The sequence below is a fragment of the Rhipicephalus microplus genome, chromosome 6, assembly GCF_043290135.1.
Source record: "Rhipicephalus microplus isolate Deutch F79 chromosome 6, USDA_Rmic, whole genome shotgun sequence".
Classification (NCBI taxonomy): Eukaryota; Metazoa; Arthropoda; class Arachnida; order Ixodida; family Ixodidae; genus Rhipicephalus; species Rhipicephalus microplus.
Window position 1 is genome coordinate 92,305,779 of NC_134705.1, and position 26,670 is coordinate 92,332,448.

The 26,670-nt window shown below is 42.9% G+C and overlaps 1 protein-coding gene across 1 annotated transcript in view; it reads left to right on the forward strand.

Moving 5' to 3' along the window:
• The first annotated feature begins 412 nt into the window (after positions 1 to 412).
• Positions 413 to 26,670, forward strand: part of Atg2 (Autophagy-related 2) — a 174,012-nt gene continuing 147,754 nt past the window's right edge. The window contains exons 1-10 of the mRNA XM_075866197.1: positions 413 to 712; positions 8,553 to 8,721; positions 9,384 to 9,539; positions 11,521 to 11,626; positions 15,488 to 15,680; positions 18,629 to 18,799; positions 20,903 to 20,999; positions 21,705 to 21,881; positions 23,440 to 23,562; positions 24,783 to 24,815. Of these exons, the coding sequence (XP_075722312.1) occupies positions 548 to 712; positions 8,553 to 8,721; positions 9,384 to 9,539; positions 11,521 to 11,626; positions 15,488 to 15,680; positions 18,629 to 18,799; positions 20,903 to 20,999; positions 21,705 to 21,881; positions 23,440 to 23,562; positions 24,783 to 24,815 (1,390 nt within the window). The 5' untranslated portion in view covers positions 413 to 547. The remainder of the gene's footprint in view (positions 713 to 8,552; positions 8,722 to 9,383; positions 9,540 to 11,520; positions 11,627 to 15,487; positions 15,681 to 18,628; positions 18,800 to 20,902; positions 21,000 to 21,704; positions 21,882 to 23,439; positions 23,563 to 24,782; positions 24,816 to 26,670) is intronic.

A 26,670-nucleotide genomic window follows, 5' to 3' on the forward strand; every position in this document is an offset into this window, starting at 1 on the left:
GAATGAAGCAAGCGATATCTCTGAGCCGCGTCGTAGCGGCAGCAATATTAAGGTGGGCATCGGAGGGACTACAACCTTTTAACGCGTAATTTAGGATTGAAACTAGTCTGGACTTGTCCTCCCGCGATGTCTGCTCCAGAAATACGAAACTGTTGAAGGTGATGAAAGCTGAAACAAGCTAAACTACAAACTAAAAAAACTACGTAATATTAATTTGAAAAAAAAACTTACCGTAAAATAAATATTTAAATTATTTACATCCAAGTTTGTTAGTGACACTTTTAATAAGTACAATGGCTAATCTTAAAGGCTATGCTTTTGCTTGTTTAGAAGCATGATGTTAGAAGCCTCAAAGACATGTCCTCTGTTGGCTTGCTGGCTAGCAGTCAGGCTTGAGGTGTCGCTGTCGTCGCCGTGACGAAAGAAAAAAAAACCTGCTGTAATGAGTAGCAGAATGGCGTGGTGTTGTTTACCGTTTTTAGTCTCTCAGCACAGCTGATCGCGCTCGGATGCACTTGTACGCGATGCTAGGTTGATACAGTCGACGATGCCGTGGTTTGCCTGGTCGGACGGCATCAAGAAACGTGCCTGCCGCTACCTGCTTCAGCGGTACGGGGGCCAGTTTCTCCAAGAGAAGCTCACCCTCGACCAGCTCTCGGTGGACCTGTACAATGGCAAGGGCCGAATCACCGACGTCTGGCTGGATGTCAAGGTGAATAACTGCTGTTGCGGGGTCACCCCGACTTGTACGCGACTCTTTGTTCTCGGTCCGCTAGCCAACATCGACCCCTTGCGGCCCGGGGCCGTAGATTCCGTGCTCGGGGAGATTCCTGTCTCGACACTTGTGTGTTCATTGTCGAGTGCTTTGGCGTGTGATCAAGCATTCGTCGCGTAGACCTCGCTCTGTTCGGGTGGGGGTTGCACATTCGTAACAAGTCCTTTTCCCGGAATATCCGGTAGGAAGTGTTACGGAGTCCGTGACGGAGGGTGCGAACTCTCGACTCCGGGTTGGAGGGTGCGATAACAAACAAAAAACGGCGATTGCCAAATCGTCCGCCCAACCAAAACTCGTTCTTTGGTCGATACGCACGCGCGAAACGGGGGAACGATCGTTTTGCATTTTGTTTCCCGAAACGCTCGATTCGATGTAGTTGAGTAAGCGCAGTTGGTTTGTTTTGGCAGGCGTGGGTTGCCCGTTGATTGCGTGTGTGCCCGTTACCTGCGCGGCAACAATTCACGGAGCGAGTTCGCAGCAGCGCGTAGGCATTGCGCGCTGTTGTGTTGCAGCTGTCAGCTGCGCGCGGACCACAAACTGCGTCGCCAGTCCTCCACGTGAATCGCAGTGTCGAGGGGGAAAACACCGTTGTCGCTCGGTGCAGTAGTTCAAGGTTGGGCGATAATCTCGAGTGTGTTCCCCCGACTTCGTGTGGCTTTAGTGACGTCATCTTTTTCTTGTTTCTCGCCTGGTATCATCACTCACAACACAGATATGAATACGTGTCTTCTAATCACGTGTGTGTTTCGATATTTTAGCTCGGTGTTCTTGACGCGCAAACAGGCACGCTGTTGCTGAGAAGCCGTTTCAAAAAATGGGCAATCACGCCAAAGAAATTATTCAAAACATTATTCATGCTAATTATGGTGCAAATGCCAAGAAGTAAAAGTGGGCGAAAAGACAAGTTGCCGCCGCAGGAACCGAACCCGCGACCTCCTCCGAGTAACGCGTCCGATGCTCGTAATCGCGTATGAAGATCGTCAGTGACAGCGTCGCCGATCCGTTTTAGTGGCAGTTCTGCAATCACTTTCCCTTACGTAATCTGGGAAAGCGCCTTATCTGATCAAGTCGGTGGTCGTGCATTGTCTGCTCGACTTTGGGGATTGACGCGCGTTGACCCGTTCAGTGTACGGAGTGCTCGCGTTTCGCTGAATCGTCTGTTCGAGTCCATTTATTATTTTTTTTTCAACGGAAGCAGTTTGAAAAGGGCGCTTGCGCAAAAACCGCTGGTGCATTGAAAAATAAGACACTTCAAGCAGGTGGCGCGGGATGTATGTACGTAGTACATGTACGTACATGCTTGTTGGGCGGTAACTCGCGTATCTCTCGGACTTGAATGCGTTTTTTTTTTCTTTTGCGGTTGTAATTGCCTTAGCGATTTTGCGTTTGTCCACAACACCTGTCGGCGCACGCAAAAGCCCAAGGACGGTAAAACTCGACGTAATTAAAGGCAGCACACAAAGTGCTTTGTGTGACCGTCGCGCCGTACGCCACTGCGCGCGCTCAAGCAATGATTTTTGTACGCACCATCAGTAACTTGGCCCAAGAATGAGCAGTCAACTCGATCTTGCCGATTTTCGCGCATGCTGTAACGAAAACTGTTCCGAGCTTCATCACGGGTGTTTTGGTATTAAACACCGACCTGATTTGTTGTCCGGCTCTGTCATGTGTTCGGTGGGAACAAGTGGGATGACATCTGATTTTCTTTTGTGTCCTTGGTGCGTTAGATTCTGCGGTGCTTTTTCGTTGCACATGTTCGCACGTCGTCATACTTTCGGCGACGCATTCTGCTTTGTAATAATAATGACAAATGCGCACAAAATGAAACGAACACAAGAAACAGAGGGGACACACATCGCCTCAAACTTCTTCTTGCTTCTATTTCTCGTCTTTGTTTCCCTTGTGTGTTGTTTCTTTCTTTTATTCAATAAGTGAACTAGCACAAACTATCGTAAGTTGTGATATCGTTACAGTTTGATTGCTTCTTGCTTTCTTGACATAGGTCATAAGCGTACGCAATTTAACCCACTGTAACTGGCGTATAAGAACGTGGGTAATCTTACGGGTCTGTTTCTAAAGCTTTACAACAACAGTGTCTTTGTGCGATGCAGTTCTACACTTTTCAATGTAATATATACAAACAACAGTCAAGCAATACGGCATTCTTTTATGTGATGCATACAACGGACGTAGTGGCGCGCCACATCTTCCTGCCACGTGCTAGCCCCGAGTTTTTACGTTCAATTGTGAATTCCGAAAAAAAAAAAAATGGCGGCCTCCAACGCCCCACTTTGTGGGCATTCGCCTTCTTGTTAACTCTTTAGTAACCCTGAGGCGTGTCGACACGTGGTTTATCCGATTATAGTTCAAAATGGCCTCCTTCGCAAAGTCCGTCGGATGGATGTCCGGAACGGTAATCACTTCCCGTGGCCTTTGCTCCCATTGTTACCCTGTAGTGAAGAAAGGGCGACGGCAGGACCCAGGAGAAAGCAAGCAATCAAGCCTCAGCGTCAACAGAAGCAGGGGACGGGAGCTTGCCCGGATATTTCAGGCTGCTTGACGTCTCACGACTTCCGATGAAGTCAAAAGCCCATTGTAAGCGATGGTCAGTCGTACGTTGGTCGTGCACGCGAACAGTAGACCAGTGGTCGGAAAGCCCCCGCGACGAAAGTCTGGACTCGCGTACCATCCCAGCTCTCTCTGCATATAGACTCGTGGAACCACGTGCAAACAAACGTTCTGGGAAAAGAGGATGGGGTTGAAACGGGTTGCCTGAATGGAAGAGATCCTCTTTCTGTCGGTTTATGGAGGCAGCCTGTTTCGGGACTAATCTGTACGAAATGTCGTCGATCGTGCACCTGGGTACGTTTGGTAAACTAGCATGGTTCTTGGCGTCGCGCGTTGGTTGAAAAATGGAAATAGCATAGCGCAAAAAAACAAAAAATAATAAACACGGACGTGGAGGGGCGACGCACATACAGCGTTGGTTCTTGTGTGTTTTCAACGTGGGTTGACACTACTACGGACGAAGTGGCAGCGCATAACACGTGTTCAACGGTCGCACCTGTACAAGACGTGTGCGCGTTTTTTTTTTTTTCTTTGATGGGGCACAAGGAAAAACGATTTTCAGTGGGCATCAAGCGGCCCGTTCAAGTCGCCTTCTCCGAAAATTCTCAGTTTTTATGTGCACACGCACTTCCAGTAGTGCACGTGCGAGCATACACAAAACATTGTCGACCACCCCTCCTCCCTTTTCTCCGAAAATAATAATAAAAAATGTTCCGGCTAGGTTACTTCGTGGAAACATGAACGCGAAATTTACGTGCGTACTATGTCGATTGCTCCCGTTTAGTTTTTACCTCTTTGATTACACAGGGACACAAAAGTGAAAAAAGTGACCTTAGGCGTTGTTTGGTGCGGGAATCTCACGGTGGCGTCTCCAGCCGCATTTTCTTATCGCGCGTTTACTCGATTACCAAACGTCGTGCCGCGATAAGGGTGGTGTTTTAGGGAGCGTCAAACTGTGCTCCACTAATGCGCTAAAAAGTCGTTTTTATTCTTTAGTGTCCCCGTTAACGTGCGCCTAAATTAGGTACGCGGGTGTCCTTTCATTCTTCCCACATCGGCATGCTTCGCTGTGGCCTGTGAATCGAGCCCGCGTTCTCGAAAAGAATGACACTTAATGATATTTATTTCTCCCAAATAAGTAAGCTGTGCGCGGGAAATCGATAGAGCTCGCAAAAGAATATTCGTTAGGCTCAACTGATTTGATGTTTCACTTCAGCGTCACTGCCGTGAAATTGTTTCCGAGGGCGAATGGTCAGACTCCCCTTTCTGTATTAGCGTGTGCGTGACGAGTAAGCGTACTAATCAAGGAAATATCAGGAAAGCACAACTCTCCCACCCCTACTCCTCCTTCTCGGCGTTTAAAAAAGAGCGTAAAAAGGGTGTCATTTTGCCCCTTCACAATGATCGTCACCTGACTTGTGCCTTGACTGCGGCGCTAACACAGGGAAAGTGCGTGAGGTGGGTGTTAATTACAGTTGTGTGACTTAAATGCCCTCGAAATACGCGTTTTTTTTTTCTGAGTGAAAAAAAAAAAACAGTCTTGCTTAAGTACTGGAAGACACTGAACCAGGGATTCCCTCTCCTGACCCCTCTTTCGGTCTGCTTGGGCTGTGCGCTCGGTTCTTCAAGAATGCTATGCCACGCTGGTGGAAGTACAGGGTGCGCGGCGGCAAGCACACAAGCGAGTAGGGTTGCTGAAAGACGCCCCGAATACACCCTTCTTTAAAAAGCCGCGTTTTGGGCGTATTTCTGCCCCTCAATTCCTAATGGGCAAAAGAGGCGAGAGCCGAGTTTTCAAGAAAGGAAACGGAAGCAAGCCACATATGGTTGTTGTGGGGCAGAAATACACCCTAAATACGCCCCCCTTTTTAAGAGTGATAGTTTGCATGAGTGTTTTGTTTTTCAGCCGTGTTTGCGGCTTTCCTCACAGAAATGCTGTCATGCGTAACACGCATGTTGTTCACGACGTGATAGTCTCGCATCATCTGATTTGTTGCATGAGTGGAATATAGCTATATTGTGACACACTTCAAGAACAGATAAAACAGGAAGAAACTGCAATAGTTCACTGCTAACTGCAATAGTTATTGCAACTATACAGAAAAACAGTACAATGGAAAAATAAATAAATGGTCTGCGGGTAGAACAATTGGCAATTGTGTAAACACACCTGTTGTGCAGTTTGAGTGTGCTGACCATATTCCATGGGGCACACCCTTATTGGTGCAGTATCGACTGCCCCTGTGCACTACCTCCTAAATGAACATGCCAGTTTATATGTATAATTACACAATTCTTTAGTGTCATACTTAGTATTAATTTATAACATCCCTGAAAAGAATAGAAAACAGTCTATGCAGCAAAAGCATGATTAATTAGCCCATGATATAATTGACTGAGGACACTGATCTAAGTAAACCTCCTAATGACACAAATTTTTCCGAAGCGACAATGTGCATAGAGATACCGACCTTAATGAAAGGCAAGTTATAATGAAGCCGAGGAAGGTATAAGGGGTTTAAATTTTACTGTTTTGACTGTATTGCAGTGATTATGATGTAGATGTATATAAATGGTATAAGCGTATATATCATAATTTCTACAGTATATTTAGAACAATACAATTATCATCCTTAATAGCTTTCCTTGCTTCATTAAGGTTGTATCAAACAGAGAGGTGAGATCTTAAATTTACTTTCTTTTGTTTATTTAAAGAAGATACTGAGGTCATTTAATTAAAGGAGCAGCGACACCAAATTTCAAACTCGAGATGCGGCGTTCATTCCACTGCTTGGTATGCATGAGTTTTTTTTAGCAAACTCGTGCTTGGTATGCACAAGTTCTTTAGCGCTGTAATATTTACTGATGTGTGACACCCCGCAGCATGCAATTCACAACGCAATGGTCGGTGCTGGACTCCGGCCCACTCCACTTGGCAAACACCGTCGAAACAGCGAAGTTCATGGCTGTCGTTCATCATGCTACGTTGTACTTTTATATTTTTGAGTCTTCTGTTTGTTGGCGCCTAACTGCTGAAAGAAAACACTGACAATCACTTGTTTGTGGCACACACACACTTGCAAATCTATCTTAATTTCTCAGAAAGAAAACAGTTTGCTGTTAGGAGGTGCCACGCCGCGGTGGTCTAGTGGCTAAGGTACTCGGCTGCTGACCCGCAGGTCGTGGGATCAAATCCCGGCTGCGGCGGCTGCATCCCGGCTGCGGCGGCTCGTGTGCTCAGATTTGGGTACACGTTGAAGAACCCCAGGTGGTCGAAATTTCCGAAGCTCTCCACTACGGCGTCTCTCATAATCATATGGTGGTTTTGGGATGTTAAACCCCACATATCAATAAATCAATTATTCGATGCTCGAATCAATTTTAGCGAGTCTGCATTCCTCTTCTCTGCAGCGGTTTTGTCTCCATCGACAGAAAAATGGATGGGAAAAAACTAAATGCCAGGCCCCCAAGCCACCTACAGATACTCCCGCCCACGTGCTCCTCTGCTAACAGACGCACATGCTCCTCGAGTTTTTACTTGGGGCACTGAGGAAGGGAGGTGGACAGACAAGCCAGTGCATGTGTTTGCTGTAGACTCTTGCGTAGCTGCAACGCTTCAAATTTCGATCTCTGGATGGCTTAGCACACCTTTAACAGTTAAACGTAAACGGCATATCTTTATTTGCAATCTGGCATACAGCGTAGTGCTCAGTATTTGTTTAAATAAAGGAAACAAAAAAAAAAGCATCAAAACTGCATACTGCATCATAAGGCACCTGGATACTGGATCATAGGGCGTGAATGTCTTGCAGCGGCATAATTATGAATGAGCTGCCTTTTCAATAATTTTTCTCCCTCAAATTCACTAGGCCAATACAAACGCATTCATGACTTATTGCGCGAAGCATCACGTCGCCACCATCGCCCGGTAGCCCTGCATTCCTACGAGCCTTTGCGTATGCCAGGATACTGTAATACTAAAGACCTACCTTTTTTTGCTGCAGTGGTAATTCAACCTTATCTAAAATAAATATAGTTTGAGTGAAGCTATCACCAATAGGTGTAGACATGCGTTTAAGTACATGCATGAAAGTATAGTGCGGGGTGTAGGCCGAAACTTCTTGGGGGGCGGGGCACCTTTTTTTAAATTGTCTGTTTTCGCTCCGTATTCTATGGCGGAAAAAATTTTTGTTGGGGTGTGGGGGGCACAAGCCGGTTGTGCCACCCCCGACTGTGCCGCTGGTATGGGGTGCTAAAAATTTGCTGAAACAAGCCTTGTGGTAACACAGTAAACACATTCTGGTATTCTGGTTGCACGGCAAGCTTTAAAAACTATTTCACGTACAAGTGAAAAACGTACAAGTAATGTCGCGTGCAAAAAGCAAGATACCCGAGTGGTGAACGCTACCTGGGCTTCAGCAAAGAAAACGATGTGACATTCCACTGCGGGCCAGAAAAAAAACTCCTATGCTCGAATGGGTTGAGTTCTGCCTTTGCACCGGCATAGCAAGCTAATATATCATTATGAGGTTCGCTGACAAAATTCATCGCAGCAAGGTTCGATGGTCGTTTTTGCTGCTGTGGCTCCCATTACTTGCACTTCGCTGGCCACGCTGTAAAGGCAAGCAGTGTTGGGCAAGGTAACTGCTACATTAGAAGCCTCGTTTTTAGGCTGATGATTTGAAGTGCACAAACGCCATGCTGACCACTAAAAGGGGATTTTATTTTAAAATAAGCATTGCCTTGGCACGACAGCAGCACTGCGAAGTTTGTGGTCTGCTCTTTCAAATAAGCATTGCCTTGGCACGACAGCAGCGCTGCGAAGTTTGTGGTCTGGTCTTTCAACAACCATCGTTGACTTAATATTTGCCTTTAGTGTCTCTTAAAGAGAGTACAGCACTCCCGTGCGCACACATGCACACACACGAACACACAAGGACAAAGTTAGAAAGCAGAGCACACAACGTGCGCTGTTGTGTGTACTTGTTTTGTCCGTAGTATTTTTCAGAAGCACTGCGCAGTACTAAGTATTGTATTTGTTTATTTATTTGTACTAATGCGTCCCTATTCAGGGCTGTAGCAGGAATGGAGCATATAACACTATGCAACAAAGAAAACATGCAAGCAAATTATACAAAGGGTAAAGCCAGCACACTCGTACGTATGCGTCCTACTAACTAGCTTGGACTTCTCTTGAACTATCATGCAGGGCCTCAATGAGCTGGGTGAAAAGTTCAACCTGCCTGTCCGGTTTGTGGAGGGCTTCATCACGTCCATCGAGGTGGCCATCCCATGGTCCAAGCCACTCACAGACAACAGCGTCGTTGAGGTCGACGGCCTCATGCTCACCGTACAGCCCAAAGAAAGAATTGACGACTGTGAGGATTGCCTGCTCTGCAATTCGTGACTGCGTTTCGTGCATGCTGTTCTCGCCCATTGCTGTACTGTCTTATGTGAACAGGTGTCTTCTTGTGTGTCGTAACAGTATATGTGTGAATAACTTATGGCTGATCTGATGCCCCAGTAGTACTCATTGCGTGCACATTGCATATATTTGTGTTAGGATGAATCTGGTTAAAACTCTCGGATATCAAGGACAATGTTTAAACATTTGTCTCTTACACATTCCTTTAGCATTAGACTCATTCCGTCAAGGCAAACTTCCAAGGGCACCTGACATCATTGCTGAGTGGGACGCCGACATAGGGGTACATAAAAGATATACACAGGAAAAGATATTAGAGATATCTTTTACTTTACATCCCTCCCTCTCTCCTCTTTGACATTCAGACTTATTCCCCAACTTCCATTCCTGGGGGAACTCCACGTGCAGTCTTCCACCATACTACTGAGTGAAACGTGTAAGCCCAGTGACTCGAAGCTTTCAAACATTCAAGTGTAAAGCAGCCCGGTTCAGCTTGTGAGCCAAAAGAAAAGAGCTCGAATTGAATGTCACTACATGTCTTGGGTGTTGTGTAGGCCTGTGTGTACGGTGTGGCATCAATGCCTCGCTTGTCACAAGTTAAATCTCTCCCTGCAGCTTCCATGTTTGAGCCCATGTGGGGCAGCATGATGTCAAGTATGCAACTGGCGGAGGAGTACCTCAAGCAGGAGCCTCTTGATGCCGAAAAGGAGGCACCCGCGGCCGCCGAACCCTTCACGGGCCTTGAACAGTTTGCTCAGGCCATCGAGACCGGTGAGTGGCTGATGGTGTAAGAGGTACAGTCTAACCCAGATTCACTGAATCTGAAAAGGACCACAAAGGAGTTTTGTGCATATGTAGTTCAATATAAAAAATATTTTGTACACAAAAAGTATACCGAATGAGGTTCTGCAACTGTTAGATATACACTCAAACGTCATCAAAACAAGGTCACAACTGCCTCATGGACACTTCGTTATATCCAAAAATTTGTTATAAATGATTATTTCTTACACTATTTGTGATGGGTATTTCTCACTTATTTCATTATCACCAATAATTCATCATATCAGAATTTGCTATATTGAGGTTTTAGCGTACACTCAGACCTCATTGTAATGAAGTTGCATTTCACACAAAATTAGGTTCATTATGTCTGAAACTTCGTTTATAAAGCGATATATTTAACAAACTATCTATTGCAAGACTATTCTTCATTTACTTCGCTCTAACCAATATTCTATTATATCTGGGTTCGTTATATGGAATTTCTAGTGTACACCATAATTTGTTTTGTGTGGTCTTAATATATACCAGTTCAACAGCACAGTTGTCGCCATCATCAGCCCGACTACACGCACTGCAGAGCAAAGGCCTCTCTGTTTAGCCAATCAGCCCAGTTCTTTGCTTGTTGCAGCTGCTTTATTGCTGCAAAACTTCGTAATCATGTCCGCCTGCCTAATTTTTTGCCCTCCCATTATGCACTTGCCTTTTTTTAAAACCGTCTGTTACTTTAATTTGATCCTGTTTTACTTGAACCCCCTTCGCCTTGAATTGAGGGCTATGCAATGAGCTATGAAAGCTTAAGGTGTAACCTTAAGGGTCAAAAAGAGTGCCGTGTGGGTCGGGGAACTAGCATGTGTTAAGAACGTATCGGTCGAAATCGACAAGAAATGTGCATGAGCAAGGCGTTTGGTGTGTAAGCAAGATAACTGCTTTTTCTTAAGAGTGCAGTTGGACGGTATAGCATTGTAGGACGTTATACTGAGGTGCTGTATAGTATAACCCCTCTAGGCTCTAATTCTTCATTCATGGGGCCACAGGAAAAGATGCAGTAGCCAATAAATGTATAATGCAGATCTGCGATTAAAATTGAAAACAAGTGGTGCCGCTCAAGTTGCGATAGCGAGCATAGCCAAAGTGAAAGCGATGGGTTTACATTGGTGTAAAAAACCAATAACAGTATCTTACGCTGCTGCTGTGAGGGAAGTGTGGTACTACTGTCAAATAGGTGCCGTGCTCTTGCGGGAACAGTACCTTGCTTGCGATGTTTGTGTTGACTTGTGTTTTAACGAGGCTTGGTGTGAGGTGAGAACACATGTGCGTAAGTAGAGCTTTTCTGAAAGAGGGTTTAATTTTCCAGCGCTACTTCTTTGAATAAGGCTTACTAGCATGTAGTGAATAATCAGTTGTTGAAAAGAAGGAAAGAAATATGGTGGCAAACTGCTGCAGAATCGGTGTGAACGATGTTATCCGACGTCCAACTCTGATGGGTTGCTGACACCTTTCGCGTTTGGTATGCTCGCAGAAGTGTAATTTCTCAATGGTGAATGAACGATATTGTGCGATAGAAAAAAAAGAGAAAAAAAAGCTGTTTTCATGCTATTTCAGCAGGAAATGAACTGAGGGAGAGGCAGGAAGCTTGAGTAGTAGATGAGATTAAGAAATTTACGGTAACAAAGTTGGCCACAGCAAGCCCAGGACCGGTCTGAATACCGAAACATCGGAGGGCCTTTCTCCTGCAGCGGGTGTAACCAGCTTGGTAAAAACGATGACAATGAAATGCTGCCTGCAGTCATGACTTCAAAGTATTCTGGCTCTCCAAGAAGAATTCAAGCACGAATCCACTACATCCCCTGCATTCACATGCGTACCGTAGCATCTCAGCTTAACTTCTGAATGTTGATGTAATAACTCCAAGGCAAGGGCCCCATCTAAGGGGTCTCATGCCTGGTCTGGCATCTCTATTTAAAAGTTTTTTGCAGAATAAAAGTGAGGCTGACCAACACCATTGTCCGGGTGGAGCACCTTCCGAACTGGCCTTCGAAACAGGGAATCGCGCTAGAGCTGCGCATAGCAAAGTGAGTACCGCTGTATTCATTCGAAAATAGGAAATGTAGGAAAAAAAGTACTTCCAGAATATACCGTGTGAGGGACAGTGGGGAAGTTCCCAAGTGCAATGTGTTCCCACGATTTTTGTAATTGTGTAAAGCGGTAATGAAGAAAACTTTTATCTCCTAAGATTTTCAGTGAAACCTTGGGTGCTAAAATTTGTAAGTTGCCGTACATACAAGAATACAGTTTGCTGTCTTATTGATTATATGCCTACATGTCGTGCAAGCAGTCAGGGTTGGCACAATTGGGCCATAGAAAACGTGCACAGATAGGACAGAAGCTGCAGAAAGTGTGTTTTTAATGTAACCCAATAAGTGTCAGTGCCACTTATGCCACTGTTTATACATGCATACTACCCTGAATGTTTGGCATTGTGGTGAGCTGCAACTAAGAAACTTGATCCTGATGTACTCTATGAAAAAGTAAAAATAAATGAATAATGGTTTGGAGCTTGTACATGAATAATGGTTTAGAGCATGTACAGTCTGCACTCTGCTCCACTATTGGCCATTGCATACATCCAGTTTTGCAGTTAGCGCTTCCCAATATCAGATTTGTGTTATACACATCTCGATGTGACTGTGTTCTAATCTTGTCATGCTAAGTCCTTGCTTGTAGCATATGGCATCAGTGCAACAAAAAAAAGATTGATTATAATAAAATGACAATATCTGTCAACTAAAGCACCTGTGCACTTTTACGGAGATAAAGGGTTAACGGAAAATCCGGCCCACTTTACTTGGCAAACACCGCCGAAACAGCGAAGCTTATGCTCGTCGTTCGTCATGCTACATCGTACTTCTATATTTTGTTCAAGTATTTCGTTTGTTAGCGCTTAACTTTGACCTCCTTTGCGCAATGGTCATGGTTGGCTTGGCGACATGTTCGTTCTTGCTTGGGATATCGCTTACGCTCATGTCCGACGCATTCTTCGGGAGAATGAGAAATGTTTGCCACCTTGAAAGTATGAACTCCTGAACACTGACGCTCATGCACTGTTTTGCAATCCACTACACCTCGCTATCGCCCCATCATGGCACGTTTATCGAAGGTTCATCCCTTGACATCTTCTGTCTTTGCCTCTTACAACGCATGCAGCCCTCCCCTTTCTGCCAAGGCTCTCTCTTGCCACAATACGAGGCCACGCAATCAGTGCAATCTTAACACCAAAAATAAAAGCCTCGGCTAACAACAGCTTCGCTCTTAAGATCTTCTGGGGCTCTTGCAAGGTTCTGTATAACAAACAAAATAGATATTGTGGAACACCATTTATCATAGCTGTAGTCTTTGAAGAGCGGAAGCTGCTTTTTGGAAACTTGAAAATTGTGAGAAAAAAATCGTAAATGAAATTTTCAATTATTTTATTACTAGATAATTGTCATCTTGAATAATTGTTTTAGCCAAAACAGTATTTTATATTCATCTGCTACCAGTGTAGTTTTGATTTTTGTTATTTTCTTAGTTTCATTTTTTCATGACCTTGCTATCTTCTCACAATCTTTTCTGAGCTTTGGCAAGCTCAGTTTCCATAATTTTGTTGCGCTAAAAAGCTGAATGCTTTAGAGACTGTAGTGGAGTGCCAATTGATGCCTTGGGCAAGGCATGTGACTGGGCCAGTTGTTATACAATAGCGACATGCACAGCACAGTAGAGGCACAAAGACAAAGGACTGAAGAGGACTGGTACTGACTTCCAACTAAACTTTATTGATGCAATACATGAAAAATGAAAACTAAATAGCACATGGGATTACAGTTTATTGATTTGGGCATTAAGGGGAGAAGTGAAACAAAAACTGAGATACTAGAAAAACAGCAAAAACATTGAGAGAACTAAATGCACTTATGTCCACATTACATGTATAGAATAACTAAGGGAATCTATTTCTTTGTCAGTTAAAGCAATGGAAGGTTTACTTATGCCTTTAGCAGTAATCGCAGCCTCAGTGATGATGTGCATGTTATCCTGATGATGCCTAGCGAACATCAGCGTCTTGTTGAATGTTTGAACGCATCCACACTAACTGACAAAGAAATAGATATCCTTAGTTCTTCTACAAATGTAATCCAGGCACAAGTCCGGTAGGTTTTTCTGACATTTTTTGTGCTTTTCGATTTTTTTTTGGTAGCTCGATTCCTGTTTCCATTTCTATGTTCGTGTAGAAGTGAATGAGCTCTGATTGCGTTGGCTAGTTCGTTTTCATTGTTCGTTTATTGTGCAAATAAATTTTAGTCACAAGTTTGTGCAAGCGCTGGTCAATCTCTTGTTTGTGATTCTCTTGCATTTTTTATGTATCTGTAGGTGCTTTGGGAAGCTATGAATTTTTAAATAATAGAAGTGCTTTTTCCATGTCACTCAAGTTAGAAATTTAAAGCTTTGTAGCTTGTGTTCTGTGAATGTTAGAGCCATAAAGCTGCATTTGTCGCACTCCTCGATGTGTGGAAAATTTGACCGTCAATTCGGCAAAATTTGTGCAGTCAGTTCGATAAAGTTGTGATTGTGTGACCTTCTTATAAATAACTTAAAATTGAACGGCATAACATACGTAGAAACTGAGTTCATATTTGGCATTGGCACACACAAATGCATCTTTATAACTCATGTTTTTGTCATTCTAGCTTAAATAATAAAAAATCTTTATGTCAAAAGCCAATTTCTTCTCTTGAGCTCACATTGAAGAAAGTTCAATTAAAGTACATAGAGGGCTAGTTAAGGGGAGATACGAGTCGAAAAACACAAGTTTTTTTCCAAAATTATATATTTTTCGTTTTTATTTTCTTTCACAAATTTACTTTCTCTACTTTCACGACAAAGAAACTAAAGATTGTGATTAAACTCGAAGTAGGCTAAAATCGCGGCTAAAGATCGCATGGTGGCTAGTAAAAAAACTAAGAAGTACTCATTTTTCAGTCTACTAGAAATTTTCACCTGGCTGCTTGTCATTGAAATTTGCATGAGGGGTTTACTAAAGCTTCATACTCAAAATAATCATGATTGCCAAACTCTCACGGTGGGAGAAATCACCTTAAAAAACACATCTTGCTCGCATAGATGAGCTTTCACCTATACCTTTAAAATGCTTTTTTCTCAAGATCAATATTTGGGCAACTTCTTGAGTTTAGACATAATAAATTTGGTACTTCTGATAGCCCGATCACGAAGAAATTCTGCCCACACATTTCTTAACATGTGAAGGGTGCAAGTATTTTCTTCAAAATTTAATATAACGTGTAGAATTACTACTAACCTGAAGTAAGTAATTAGTGTGGGCTGAGGATTCTAAGAATCCTCGCATTGCAATTTTTGTTACCATGAAACTGTTTTATACGCTCTTTCTTGATAGTTATTTACATTATACCGTTAATGTGGAGCAATATTAGTCGTTAATGGCTCAGAACCGTAAAAATTTAGTGGCATAAATTGTTTGTCCAAAAGAAGCTATACTCTACACATTGTCATAGCACAATACTAAAACTGTTTAGCTTACTATAAAACTAATGAAATATTTGAAATTAGTGTAAAAGCCTATATATACAGCCATAATTTAATTGTCCTAGGCTACAGATTAATGCAATTTTTTTCCAATCGCATCTCCCCTTAATAGGATACTAAAACTGAAATAAAACTGTGCAAGGGATGGAACACAAGTGGAGATAGACAGCACATAGAACACTAATAGGACTGTGCCTATCTTGTCTACTTCTTCTACTCGTCTTCCATGCAGTGTAATTTAAGTTTAATCTCGGAGAGTTGCTTCATTAAAGGCAGTCGCGCGGTTTTGTAGAACACCTGAGATCGGCACTGTGCCTGTTTGTGTGTGTCCGCAGCATGGACTACTTCGACGAAGAGTCAGCTGAGGTTGGTGAGATTGCTGGCGAGAGGATAGCCCAGCGGGTTCGGGAACGCTTCTCAGTCTCGACCAAGAGGATAATTCTCAACGGAACGAGCTTCTACACGGATGAGTTCTTGCTAGGAAATAAAACGGCTGAAGTGCCAACCAAGTTGCCTGCCGAAAACGACGTAAGTGAAGATTATCAATATGTGTTTTTGGCTGTGTAAAGGGACGTTAAAGAGCAAAAAGATTTCTCTCATATTAGTAAAGTGCAATTTTGCAAATCAAGATCGCCAGTTTTACCGCAACATGACCCTTGGTAATCGAGAAAAGTGTGAAAAGAAAATGTGGGTGGAGACGCCATCTTGAGATATCTGCAATAAACATCGTGACATCATAGTTTTTTAAGGTGTCTACCGGGTCCTGCATAGCTTCTAATAAATAAAATGAAGTACGTTATCATCTGTGGGTGCCATAGACCTAGCATACGAAGTTTCAGAAAATTTCACAGAACCAATGTCGCGAAAGTATGAAAAATACTTTTTGAAATTTCCGAAGTCACGCACGAAGATTTTGGCACAAGTTTTTAAAATGAAATTTCACCCTTGAATTTCTTTGCTTATAATAAGCTTATGATAGTGAAACATATGGCATTAGAGTTTTCAGAGTGTAGTTGGTTCATCTAAACCAGCTCAATGTTTCTGATTAGTGTCCTTTTAATTATAAATAGTTATAGTTTACAGTACTTCAAGTGATAGCGGGCTTACCGGGATAGCAGGTGGAAGTGTGCTTGCGCAGAAACTTGCGTGACCCATACTGCTCACCGTACGCACGCTATTTTTCAGATTTAACGTTACTATGTTAGTGTGGTTTACGTAGTGTAAGTAAAACATGGTGGTTCCGGACACCCACATCGAAGCGATTTTGGTGTAGTTGTCCAAAGATTCACTTCGTTTGCAGTAAACGACTGTTTAAAATGGCTTCGCCTGCTTTCAGTCGGCTTCGATGACCGAGTATGATGGATAAGTTAGCGTTGTTCTTGGATAGCTTATCATTTTGAACGTCTCTAGGCTTAACTAGAAGATCGATGTAAAGAAATCGGCAACATGAATTTTTTCATGTTTCGTGCATGGCCCACATTTATTTGCTCTTATCATTACTAAAAAAAACTTGTAACATTCATTCGCGTGGTGACACAGGCAGACATTCAAGTATTTTTTTCCCTTTTCAATTTCTTTAAATTTATTCGCCCTCCGATATGTGGCTACAGTGCCCCAGCTAGGGCACGTAAACTACGTAAAGGCTATCTCGCTCAATTATGAGGCGCTGTTCGCAACGAACGTTTGCGGCACAGAAACGCTACTCCTTTAAGCTCCGCTATCACGCTAATGGTAAATCATAACTGTCTAATAACTGCTAATTGATGAGTTGACTCATGATACCTAGGAGGTATGCAGCACAGCACAAGGAGTGGAGTAAGCGCACTGCCATCCTTTTGTTTCATCCTACTCTAGCATGTCTGTTGTCTCCTCACCTGTGCCCATCCTTGTGCTCTTTAATGGCTTAACACAGTGTGTCATTGCTGATTTGTTATTTCTTTCCATTAGTTATGGTTGTTTTGTTTAGAGACAAAAGTAGTAGGCCTATGCGGATACTCAAGCACTTTTTGTTTGAACGAACGCTGCAATATTGGAATTTGCTTTGATTCAAATTTAAATAATGGAAAATTTTAAAGTATTAGGTGTACATTAGTTCACATGCAATTCCCTCCTGTAGAGGAGGGAATTGCATGTTTCGGTGTAGCAGAGGAGGTTTTGGTGCAGCAGAGGAGTGCCAAACCCTGAAAACATATATCCAGGGGAAATCTGCATTGCTGTGAAGGCTTACTTCAACGTTAAATGAACGTCCCAATCGATTTATAACTTTTTTAAGTTTAAAAGATTGTTATGTCGGCTTAATTGCCCTAAGTATAGTACAATATAACCCATAACATATTTCACAAGTTATCTGTCGCACTCTACTGAAAGTTAAATCTTGTTAACATTCAATGTTGCCTCCACTTCCAAAACAATGACATTTGTACATGCCCTGCGTCAATTAAAAGAAATATTGTGCAGGTTACAGTTGGGTCATGATAATTATTAAAATTTTTTTATAGTACTTGTTATATATGCTATTCGAATCTGATTCAAAATTATTCGACCAAACTCACAATTTGCTTGGAATTCACTTAAAACTTAAAACTTAAAATTTACTATTTGCACAAGCCCAGAACATTCTTGAGGCTGGTGTACTTGGATTTAGGTGCCCATCGAAGAATCCCAGGTGATCATGATTTCTGGAGTCCTCTACTGTTACGTCCCTCGTAGTCGTATCGCGGTGTCAACATATTGGATTGCAACAGTATTACAATGCTGTTATTTCACTATGGATTAGAAGTGAAAGTTTGGGCTAGTTGGTGGTTCATGCTTGGATGTAAAAGGAGCGCAAAAATATAGACAAAGACTGAAGAAGAGACAAGATAATGAATTTGGTGCCTGGTCGTCCCTTCTTGAGTCTTTGTCTATAATTTTGTGCTGCTTTTTGATCCAAGCATTTACTATGGATGTTTATAAAAAAAAAATCTTTGAGCGTAGCATTGTTCGCTGGGGAATTCCTAGGTGAGACAGGCATTGCTTCTGCAGAATATTATTGTTTTTTTATAGTATTTAAAGCCATGGGGCTAATAGATATGGCAAATTCTGAGAAGCACTTATTATATTATGCACAATCACTTTGAGAAATATTTGAATATAAGGCATTAATTAATAATATTCACAGTCAAGTTATAATGGTCAATGCAAATAATGAAGAAAACTTGTGTTCTTTGTCCCTCTGTTTTGGAGATGACAGCGGCAAAGTTTTTTAGAGGACTGCATCTCTCGCGGCACACTTCATGCGCTGCAACTAGCTACAATATCGTTTTGAGTGTTGTGCTTTCCATCACGGGGTGTTCCCATCTAACATGTATACGAGGCGACGATTATTCACGCCTGAATCAACGACCCCGAAATTGTGTTGATGATTCAGCCTTTAATGTTCACTTTACACAGTACATTGGGAATACTGATTGCCATATGACGGTTGCCGTCCACAGGAACCCCAGGAGATGATGACAAGCTACGCTGGGGCTTCACCGCCATTAGCACCACCACACCAAGAAGTCCCTCCCGAACCCACCGTGGAGCCCATCCCAGTGTGTCGGCTCTCGGGACAGCAGGAGATCAGGATACAGCTCAAGCAGGACGAATCTCTTGAGGGATCTGGCGTGAGTGTTGGCGAAATGCCATAGAAGATTTTCCGATTCTGCACATGTGCTTCTTTGCTACGCAGCTTGTCCTTTTAATGGCAGCTAGCCTCTTACTAGAAGCAATGTGTTCAAGCACAGTTTGCTTGTGCCAGGAAGAGGAAAAGTCGGCTGTCTTGATGTAGACACGGATGATAGACAAGCCTCAGCAGAGGCAACTTGTACTATGCTACTTCGTTACAGCGAGGTTTGGCTGAATGACTGACTGATAACTAGAGCTGTGGGAATAGCAAAATTTTGGGTGCGAAACAAATTCAAATATTGAAATGTGAGTTTCGGGGTGTCTACCAATGTAGAAAACCTGCAAAACCTGGAAAAGCCAGGAAATTTGGACCCTTCTGGAAAAGTCATGGAAAAGTTGGGGAATTTCTGAAAAATCTGCCCTGGTCATGGAAACTGACTGTACGATTGTCGCAAAAACAAGCATTACGATTGATCAAAGCTTAAAAAGCCACTCCTTCGACTGCAACTACAGTGAACAGCTAAAAGTAAATCTTCGAATTAATGGAGCATACAAAAAGTGAGATGCAAGAAAATAGAAATTATTCAAAGTAATCAGGGCTAGTCGTTTGCTGTGCCAGCAAGTTTGCAGCTCCAAGGGTTATGTTTCCCCTTGTTCGCTGCAAAAGTTATGACCAAGTATTGCTGGAACGCGGAGCCTTGCTGTTGCCACCAAAAAGAAAACACCTTAGCATGATTCATTCAAATGTATGCCTGCAAATCTTCACTGCAGCACAACAGTGACACACGGGCACCAAGTCGCCTGCTTCTCGCTTTGTCAGCACGTCTTGATGCGACAATTCTTTTTGGTAAAATAGAGAATTTAATAATGGGCTCAATCACCAAATTCACGATGTTTTTTTGCTGGAAAGCATCATTATTGAAGTTTTCGTACTGGGTTTTCGAAGTAGGCGTTGTAGGCGAGAACTCCGCCAACAGTGCAAGTACGCAAGTTGCTGGAGCAACTGGCACTCAGTGGTTCGCAGACATGGCCAATTACACCAGACTGTCCTTTATTAATCTCTTTATATTCTCAGAAAAAATAGGTAATTCATGACACGCTGACGTTGAGGGAAGCATGCAACATGCTACCTGTGCATCATCACTGTGTTGCAGTGAAGCATATCTTGTTTTCCGCAGACGCACGTTTCAGTTGATCACGAGACTGTTTTTTTTATATATAATTTTATTGTGCTAGAAGTAGCGAGGTTGGGGTGCTTTAGCTACCACTCATTAGTATCCCTACAGCACACTGCCTAGTGGCTTTCAAGGGCTGCCATTTTTTGGGTATTTGTGGCAAAATCGGGATCGAAAATTGGCACCATGCACCCAAAGCTTTCTAATTAACCAAACTGGTGCTGATGCTGCTTCAAGTTTTCCACTCAAATGTGCATCGCAAAATATGGGACTGTGAAAATGCTTCACAATTAATAGAATTTCAAAATAACAGAGTTGAAATTAACGAGGTTTGATGGTACTTTTGAATACTTCAAAGCGAAACTGCAAAAAAAAAAGTTAGGATTGCTAAGTAAATTTTTCTGAGATAGCAACATGAGTGTTTCTTTCGTATAGGCTGATGAAGCAATGGCTGGGTGGTGTTCCGTATTTGTCTTACCAAACTGGTGCAATGCAGAGGCTGAATTGTATTTGTGTACATGATTTGGTGCAGTCAAAGTGCTGCCCAAATTTCAGGTTCAAAACAGCAACAATTGAGCTCCTATGTGTGCCACATTTATCATCTGCATGTTGGATGCAGCGTTTTATTGAGTAAACACATTTGCGATTGTAGCAGACCTCGAAAGGAAGCTTTCCCGCAATACAAAAAAGCATATAGAAAATCTAAAGGGGTCACTGTCATTCGGACGTTAAGTGTATTTGTCTTCGGTGAGTTCGAATAGCTTGAATAATAAATATTTCAGTGTAAGTCGAATCGATTAGCAAGCACTATTCAAAATTCATGCAAATTGCAAATTTTCGCTCATCCCTACTGATAATGGAGTAAGCGAATTTGTAGCCAGAACTGACGATGCATGTCACCTTTTTTTTTTTTTTTTTTTTTTTCAGGTCGACATGGAGTTCAGTCTGGGTCAACTCGCATTCTTCCTGCGCCCTAGGCAGGTCCACTTACTCCTCCAGTTGGCCAGGGGATTCACGACCCCCAGTGAGTTTGCTGTGTTTTTTCTTTAATTTGTGAGCAGGAGCAGCGTTAGTGTAAACCTTTCTATTTGTAGCTGCCTGCATTATGAGTCTTTCTGCTATGTGCATTACAGCTGAAAACACTGATAACAATACCGAAGTGCTACCAAAATTAGCCTATCAAACCTTAGCTTTCTGCCTCTCGGAAACGCTATCAAACCTAAACTTAAGCTTTTATCGCAAGCATGTTGCATTGATACTTCGAACTCTGTGATTGGACTTTTTAATGTATCCGGCAAATATACTATGGAACCTCATTTATGTGTCCCAATTTGGCTACGACCAGCATCTTACAACTTCATGATTTGTTCCTGGCAAAGTCTGCATAGAAATAATGTTTTGAGAGCTGCAGTTACACGATGCAAGTTTTACACCGACCCTGCGTTGCGTGATGACTCTGATACCACCTCAGAAAAAAAAAATCGCCTTTTTTTACCTAAATGTGCCGTTGACCAAACATCTGCGGGTGCAAAATAAAAACATGCGTTAAAAAATAGTGAGACAAATACAGCACGCCTTCTTAGAATGAAAAACTTACTCTCCTGGCAGTTCATGTGCTTCTGTGGTCACGTTTTCTTGGCTTTTAAGATCGCTTCTAGATGGGCCTCAATTCTAGAGCTGAATGTACTGTACTGTTTTTTAATCCCCCTTCCCGCTCCTTGTCGAACAGCCTCTGCAAACGACAGCCTCTCTGGAGGGCTGAAGGGCCGGCAGAACAAGTGTACGCCAATGGAGCCTCACCACTACACGATAGTCGAGCAAGACCTGCAGCAGCAGCTGCTCAACCGGAAACCCCGACCGTCACGATCCTTGGGGATGAACATGGGCTGGTCCACCAGCTCATCCGGTGAGAAGAGTCAGTGAAAAAAAAAGAAAAAGCTTCCGCACAATGTATGAGGAAGCTGCTAGTTGGTTGTTTTTATTGTTTAAAGCAGTGTATGCATGAAGATGTGAGAAGGGAACGTGTGGATTGGCAGTTACCACTAGACTACATTTACAATTTTAAGAGTGTTATCAATGCGTGTGTGGCAGCCATTATGCTAGCAAATCAGGGGTGGAAGTGCTGTGCCAATTCGCCTGTGCTGTGCTATGATGTTCCCGAAAACGCATTATTGTGCCAAAACTACTCCTAAGCGGTCTTTGGTGCCTTCATGTGCCACTGTTATCCGCGAAGTTGTGCGCCCAAGCAAGATCTTATCATCACTTGGTGCACTCGTGATGTTAATAACGGCGTGAAAAAAATTAGTCTCGCCACAAAAGGCGCGGGAATTAATGCAATTTCAAGATTGCTGTGTGACACGAAGTAGGGCTAGCAGCTAACTTGTTTAGATCCAATCTTGCGTAACTGTCTACAAAACACTGGTGTAAGACAATACAGCCGCTACAGGGAGAAAAGTGGTTTTCAGGCTTTCATCTCAACAAGGTTAAGTTCCGTTTGCTGATGTTTCCCGAAATGTTGTTCGCATAAGTGTTAGTTATTTTTAATACATCAGTGGAAAACAGAATTCATCAGAGTTGAAATGCTGCAAGCACTTTTCAAATGCAGCAACATTTAGCAGCATAATAAGCCACTGAAATTCAGCATTTATAGTTCATTTACTAATGATCGAGAACAAAAGCAGATAAAACAGTTAGAAAGAAAAGAAAAAAAGAGAATATGCTTGCAATAGTTTAAGTGCTGTGCATTCAGCTTCATACAGCGAAAAACATCACAGCTGTAGCTGTATGCTAGAACTCGATATTTTTGCCCTAGACAGGCTGCAGAAGTAGACTTGTTTTGGTTAACTAAATTCAGAAAAAAAAAAGATAAGGCTAATTTGGAATAAATTGTAGCACAAGACATTGAATTGCTTTTTTGCATATTATTAGTAGCTACAAGAGATATAACCAGCATGCCTACTGCTGGAATATACGTCAATTATAAGCATGGCCTTAAAAAAGCCTTGTCTTCATGCGTTTTTTCTGTCAAAACACAGCTTGTCGTGGTGATAAATAAATTGCTAATGTGGTCGAAATATCAATCCAAGGCGTGAGGAACTTGATAAGCACTTGCAGCAGTGCCTGTAGGTTGCAAACATGTCACTTTTAGAAAATTATTTTTTTTCAACATTTTTTTTGTCTGAATGAAAAGTGTCTTCATTTAAAAGATGAATTCCTCAGAATTCATTGATTGGAATGTACTACGCATATTTATCGGAATACATCTGCTAAAGTTCGTGCTTTTGCATTTTTGTTTCTTAGCTGGATTTCTTTTTCCACAGAAATTGCCAGCTGCCAAATTTGAGGGTTGGGGCCACGTATCTGAGTATATATGAGCCATAGTGGACTTGCAATAGGTTGATGGCAGTCATGCAGCAAGCTGGTATGCTCTTGCTAAGGTTACTTTGTCTCTGTTGTCATGACAGCCTGCCTTTCGGAAACCGAGGACGAGTATGTTCCGATGACGAATCAGCGTGCCTTCTATGAGAGTGGCAGTCTTGCCTCCTCGGACATGGAGTCCTCTGTCACCAGTAGCACCCACAGTGCCTGTGAGTATTAAAGAGAAGGCTTGTACTGGTGTGACACACTGTGCACTATACATGAAACTTGGTCTATACGGTCGTGTTCGGTGATGGAAGTGACAACCAATTTTTATGGTGCCCGTTTTCTTCAGCGTAATGGAGAGCCTACCGGTAGCGGTGTCTAATCACGGAATGGTAATACGGGAAACACCATGGAACATCTATATTTTTAAATGTTTCTATCTAGGGCGACTATGAAGTCGTATACACACAACAGTGAAAGTTGAGCACGAGAGCAGTTCATGTTTGTGCGCGATGATTTTGTGCACATGCGCTGTGGCTCGACAAGCCCCGCTTGTTGTCTCGAAGGCAGTGCTGCTACTTAGCATGCATCTTCTTTTACATCGTAAGCAGCAAAGAATAGATCAGAGACGAGTAGTACTGTATTTACTTGACTGTGTAACGCAAGATTTGAAAGACTTCAGAATTTTGTTGCCTGAAGTCAACGCTCGTGCTACAGTCAAATACCAAAACTTGGGTTGTTTGAAAAGTGCAGTGATGTGCCCAATTCTAGACGAGTATGGTTTTGGCCATCTCACAGTTTATGTTGGCAACATGTGCCAGCCAAATGCCATTTAGATCTAATACAAGCCAATGGCATGGATTCGCGCCTGTTTTTGTATCCTCATGTAGGGTGTTTTACGGCTTTGGTGTCCTTCAGGCATTTTGACACCCTAGGGCTCCTCTTGGGGATGGGAACACCTTTTTGAAGCCATGCTATTTTTACGGCTGATGAAATCAGCTGCAGCCCAAAGCCTCGACGGGAGTGAGGCAACCATCTGGAAGCAGCGGCTCCAGTAGGAACTCCTTCTTTAGCACAAGTGTGGCTGAAGAGGCTGGAGTAAATGACGTATCTCGTGATATAAAGGTTGTAAAACCAAACTCGGCAATGAATAACATTTCACATACTAACTATCTTCTTTTCATTCTTGATCAACACTTGCTTTTGGTCTCAAATGTGAGACAAATTTCTAGCCTAGGTGACATTGCCCGACATGTACGAAATGTGAACATCAAAAAGCTTGACGCCACATGCAGTGAATGACAAAACACAGGCATATTAACACTAAGTTAACCTCTTTTCTTTTTCTCTTCTTGTGCACTTTTAACCGTCTGTGTGAACATCAACTGCATTTTCAGTTTTCTTCCTCGTTTTCCATTTCCCATTTCCCATTTTCTCTGGACAGACTCAAAGCCGAGAAAGAGGTCAAAAGGAAAAAGTAAGTAGGAGTCTTGGATTTTTTGGCTCTTTCTAAATGACCAATGCAATTGTAATGTAATATTGGTGATATGATTATCAAGAGGCAGCGAAAACATTCGCACCACCAGAAGTTATCACCAAAAAATTCCTGCATAATCACAAAGTGAATGATGATGAGTGGGCGAAGTGCTGGAGGTAATCTGGTACTAAACCTTGCATCTTCCATACATTTTGCCCGCTAAACAAAAACGTGACACAGAAACACGAGGATGTGGTGTGATTATACAGTCGAATCTCATTAATTCGAACACGCTTAATTTGAACTTCCAGTTAATTCCAACTCGCACTGTGGTTCCGTCAAAGCTATGTGTATTTGAATGGGCGAAAACGCCCTGTAATTCAAATGTGCAAGCACTTGCGACTGCTAATTCGAACATACCGCTCTCCAAAAATGCTCTCAGCTTCATGCCCAATCCCGCGGCGATAGCTCTGCCACCTCAACGCTGTGCGCGAAGGAAGAAAAGAAGAAAAGGAAAGAAAAGGCTGCGGCGAAATGTGTGTTCGCGGGTGTTTTGCAGATGGACCAACTAGGAATAACAGAGCTGGTGGCCACAAACATGCGTCAATGCATCGTCTGAAGCCAACTTAAAACCAAGTGCCAAAGCCCGCTCCACCATAGTTAAAGGGAAGAATACAGGAATGTGGAAATGCGTTATGCCATTTTTACCACTTCATTGCCTTTAATATACCACTGTGTTAGCCGTGCACTTTCAAAGCGCATAGTTGCTATTGATGCTCGCGTTACTAGCAACTGCAGTTTTGTGCATGGCAGTGGTGGTAGATTGTACCATTTTAAGTCCGCGTTGTTCGTTGCTATCTCTGATTGCATTGACTGTGGTTTTGTCCTCGGCATTGGTGGAAGGCAATCTTTCTTTGACTCTGTAAGCGTTGGATGTGCTAACACTTTTGGAGTTGCAGGAGTTACGTTGTCGCCATACATGATTGTGTTGACTGCAACCACGGTTTCGTGTGCTGCTGTTGCAGCAAACAGTAGTGTCATTTTCGATCTGAGTGCGCGGTCTACGCACAGGCTTCAAAACAGCGTCGATGCTATTTATGATCATTTCTTCCATGTTTTTGTTCATCCCCATTGCAGAGAGCAGCATTGCTTTGACACTGTGAGTGTCAGATCCGCATGTGTTTTTGAAGCTTCGTTGTTTTCCTACATGATCACGTTCATAGTGTCCGCGGTTTAATCCTGAGCTGTTGTGGCAAACGGTAACCACAATTTTGACTGTGCTCTGGCTGCGCGCATTTTCGGACCATACGGTCCTCGTCCGTCGCGATGCGGAAAAATGTTCTGAACATCAAAATATTGGCCCATTGGACCCAACATAATTTGGTTGGGGAGTTATGCGAATTCATGAGAGACTGAAATCGATATCAGCCGGGTTGGTATCGCAGACGTTCTACTGTATTTCTACATGTACAGTATAGACCGCTTTTAACGCAGGTCACGGGAGTCGCGAATATCTGCACTATAAGTGGTATCCGCACCATAACCAAAACAACCTTTTTTTAGGGGACGCACTTGTGCAAAACATGTTGAGTAGGCAGCTTTGCGTGTCTGAGAATCCAAGCATACGATGCGTGCTTGCTAACATTTAAATTTCTGGCTGTTAAACGCATTTAACGTCCAAAGAAGGCGAAAAGGGGGGAGTGGGGGTGTCTAACAAATGAAAGCACTATCGCGAAATTCGCCGACTACCAGATCGCCTCGATTATGCGCATCACACAGAAACTGTGTTGAATCACGTCCAGAATTTGACGCGTTGAAAGACGCCAATCATTCGATTTCACGGGCGCGCCCTATT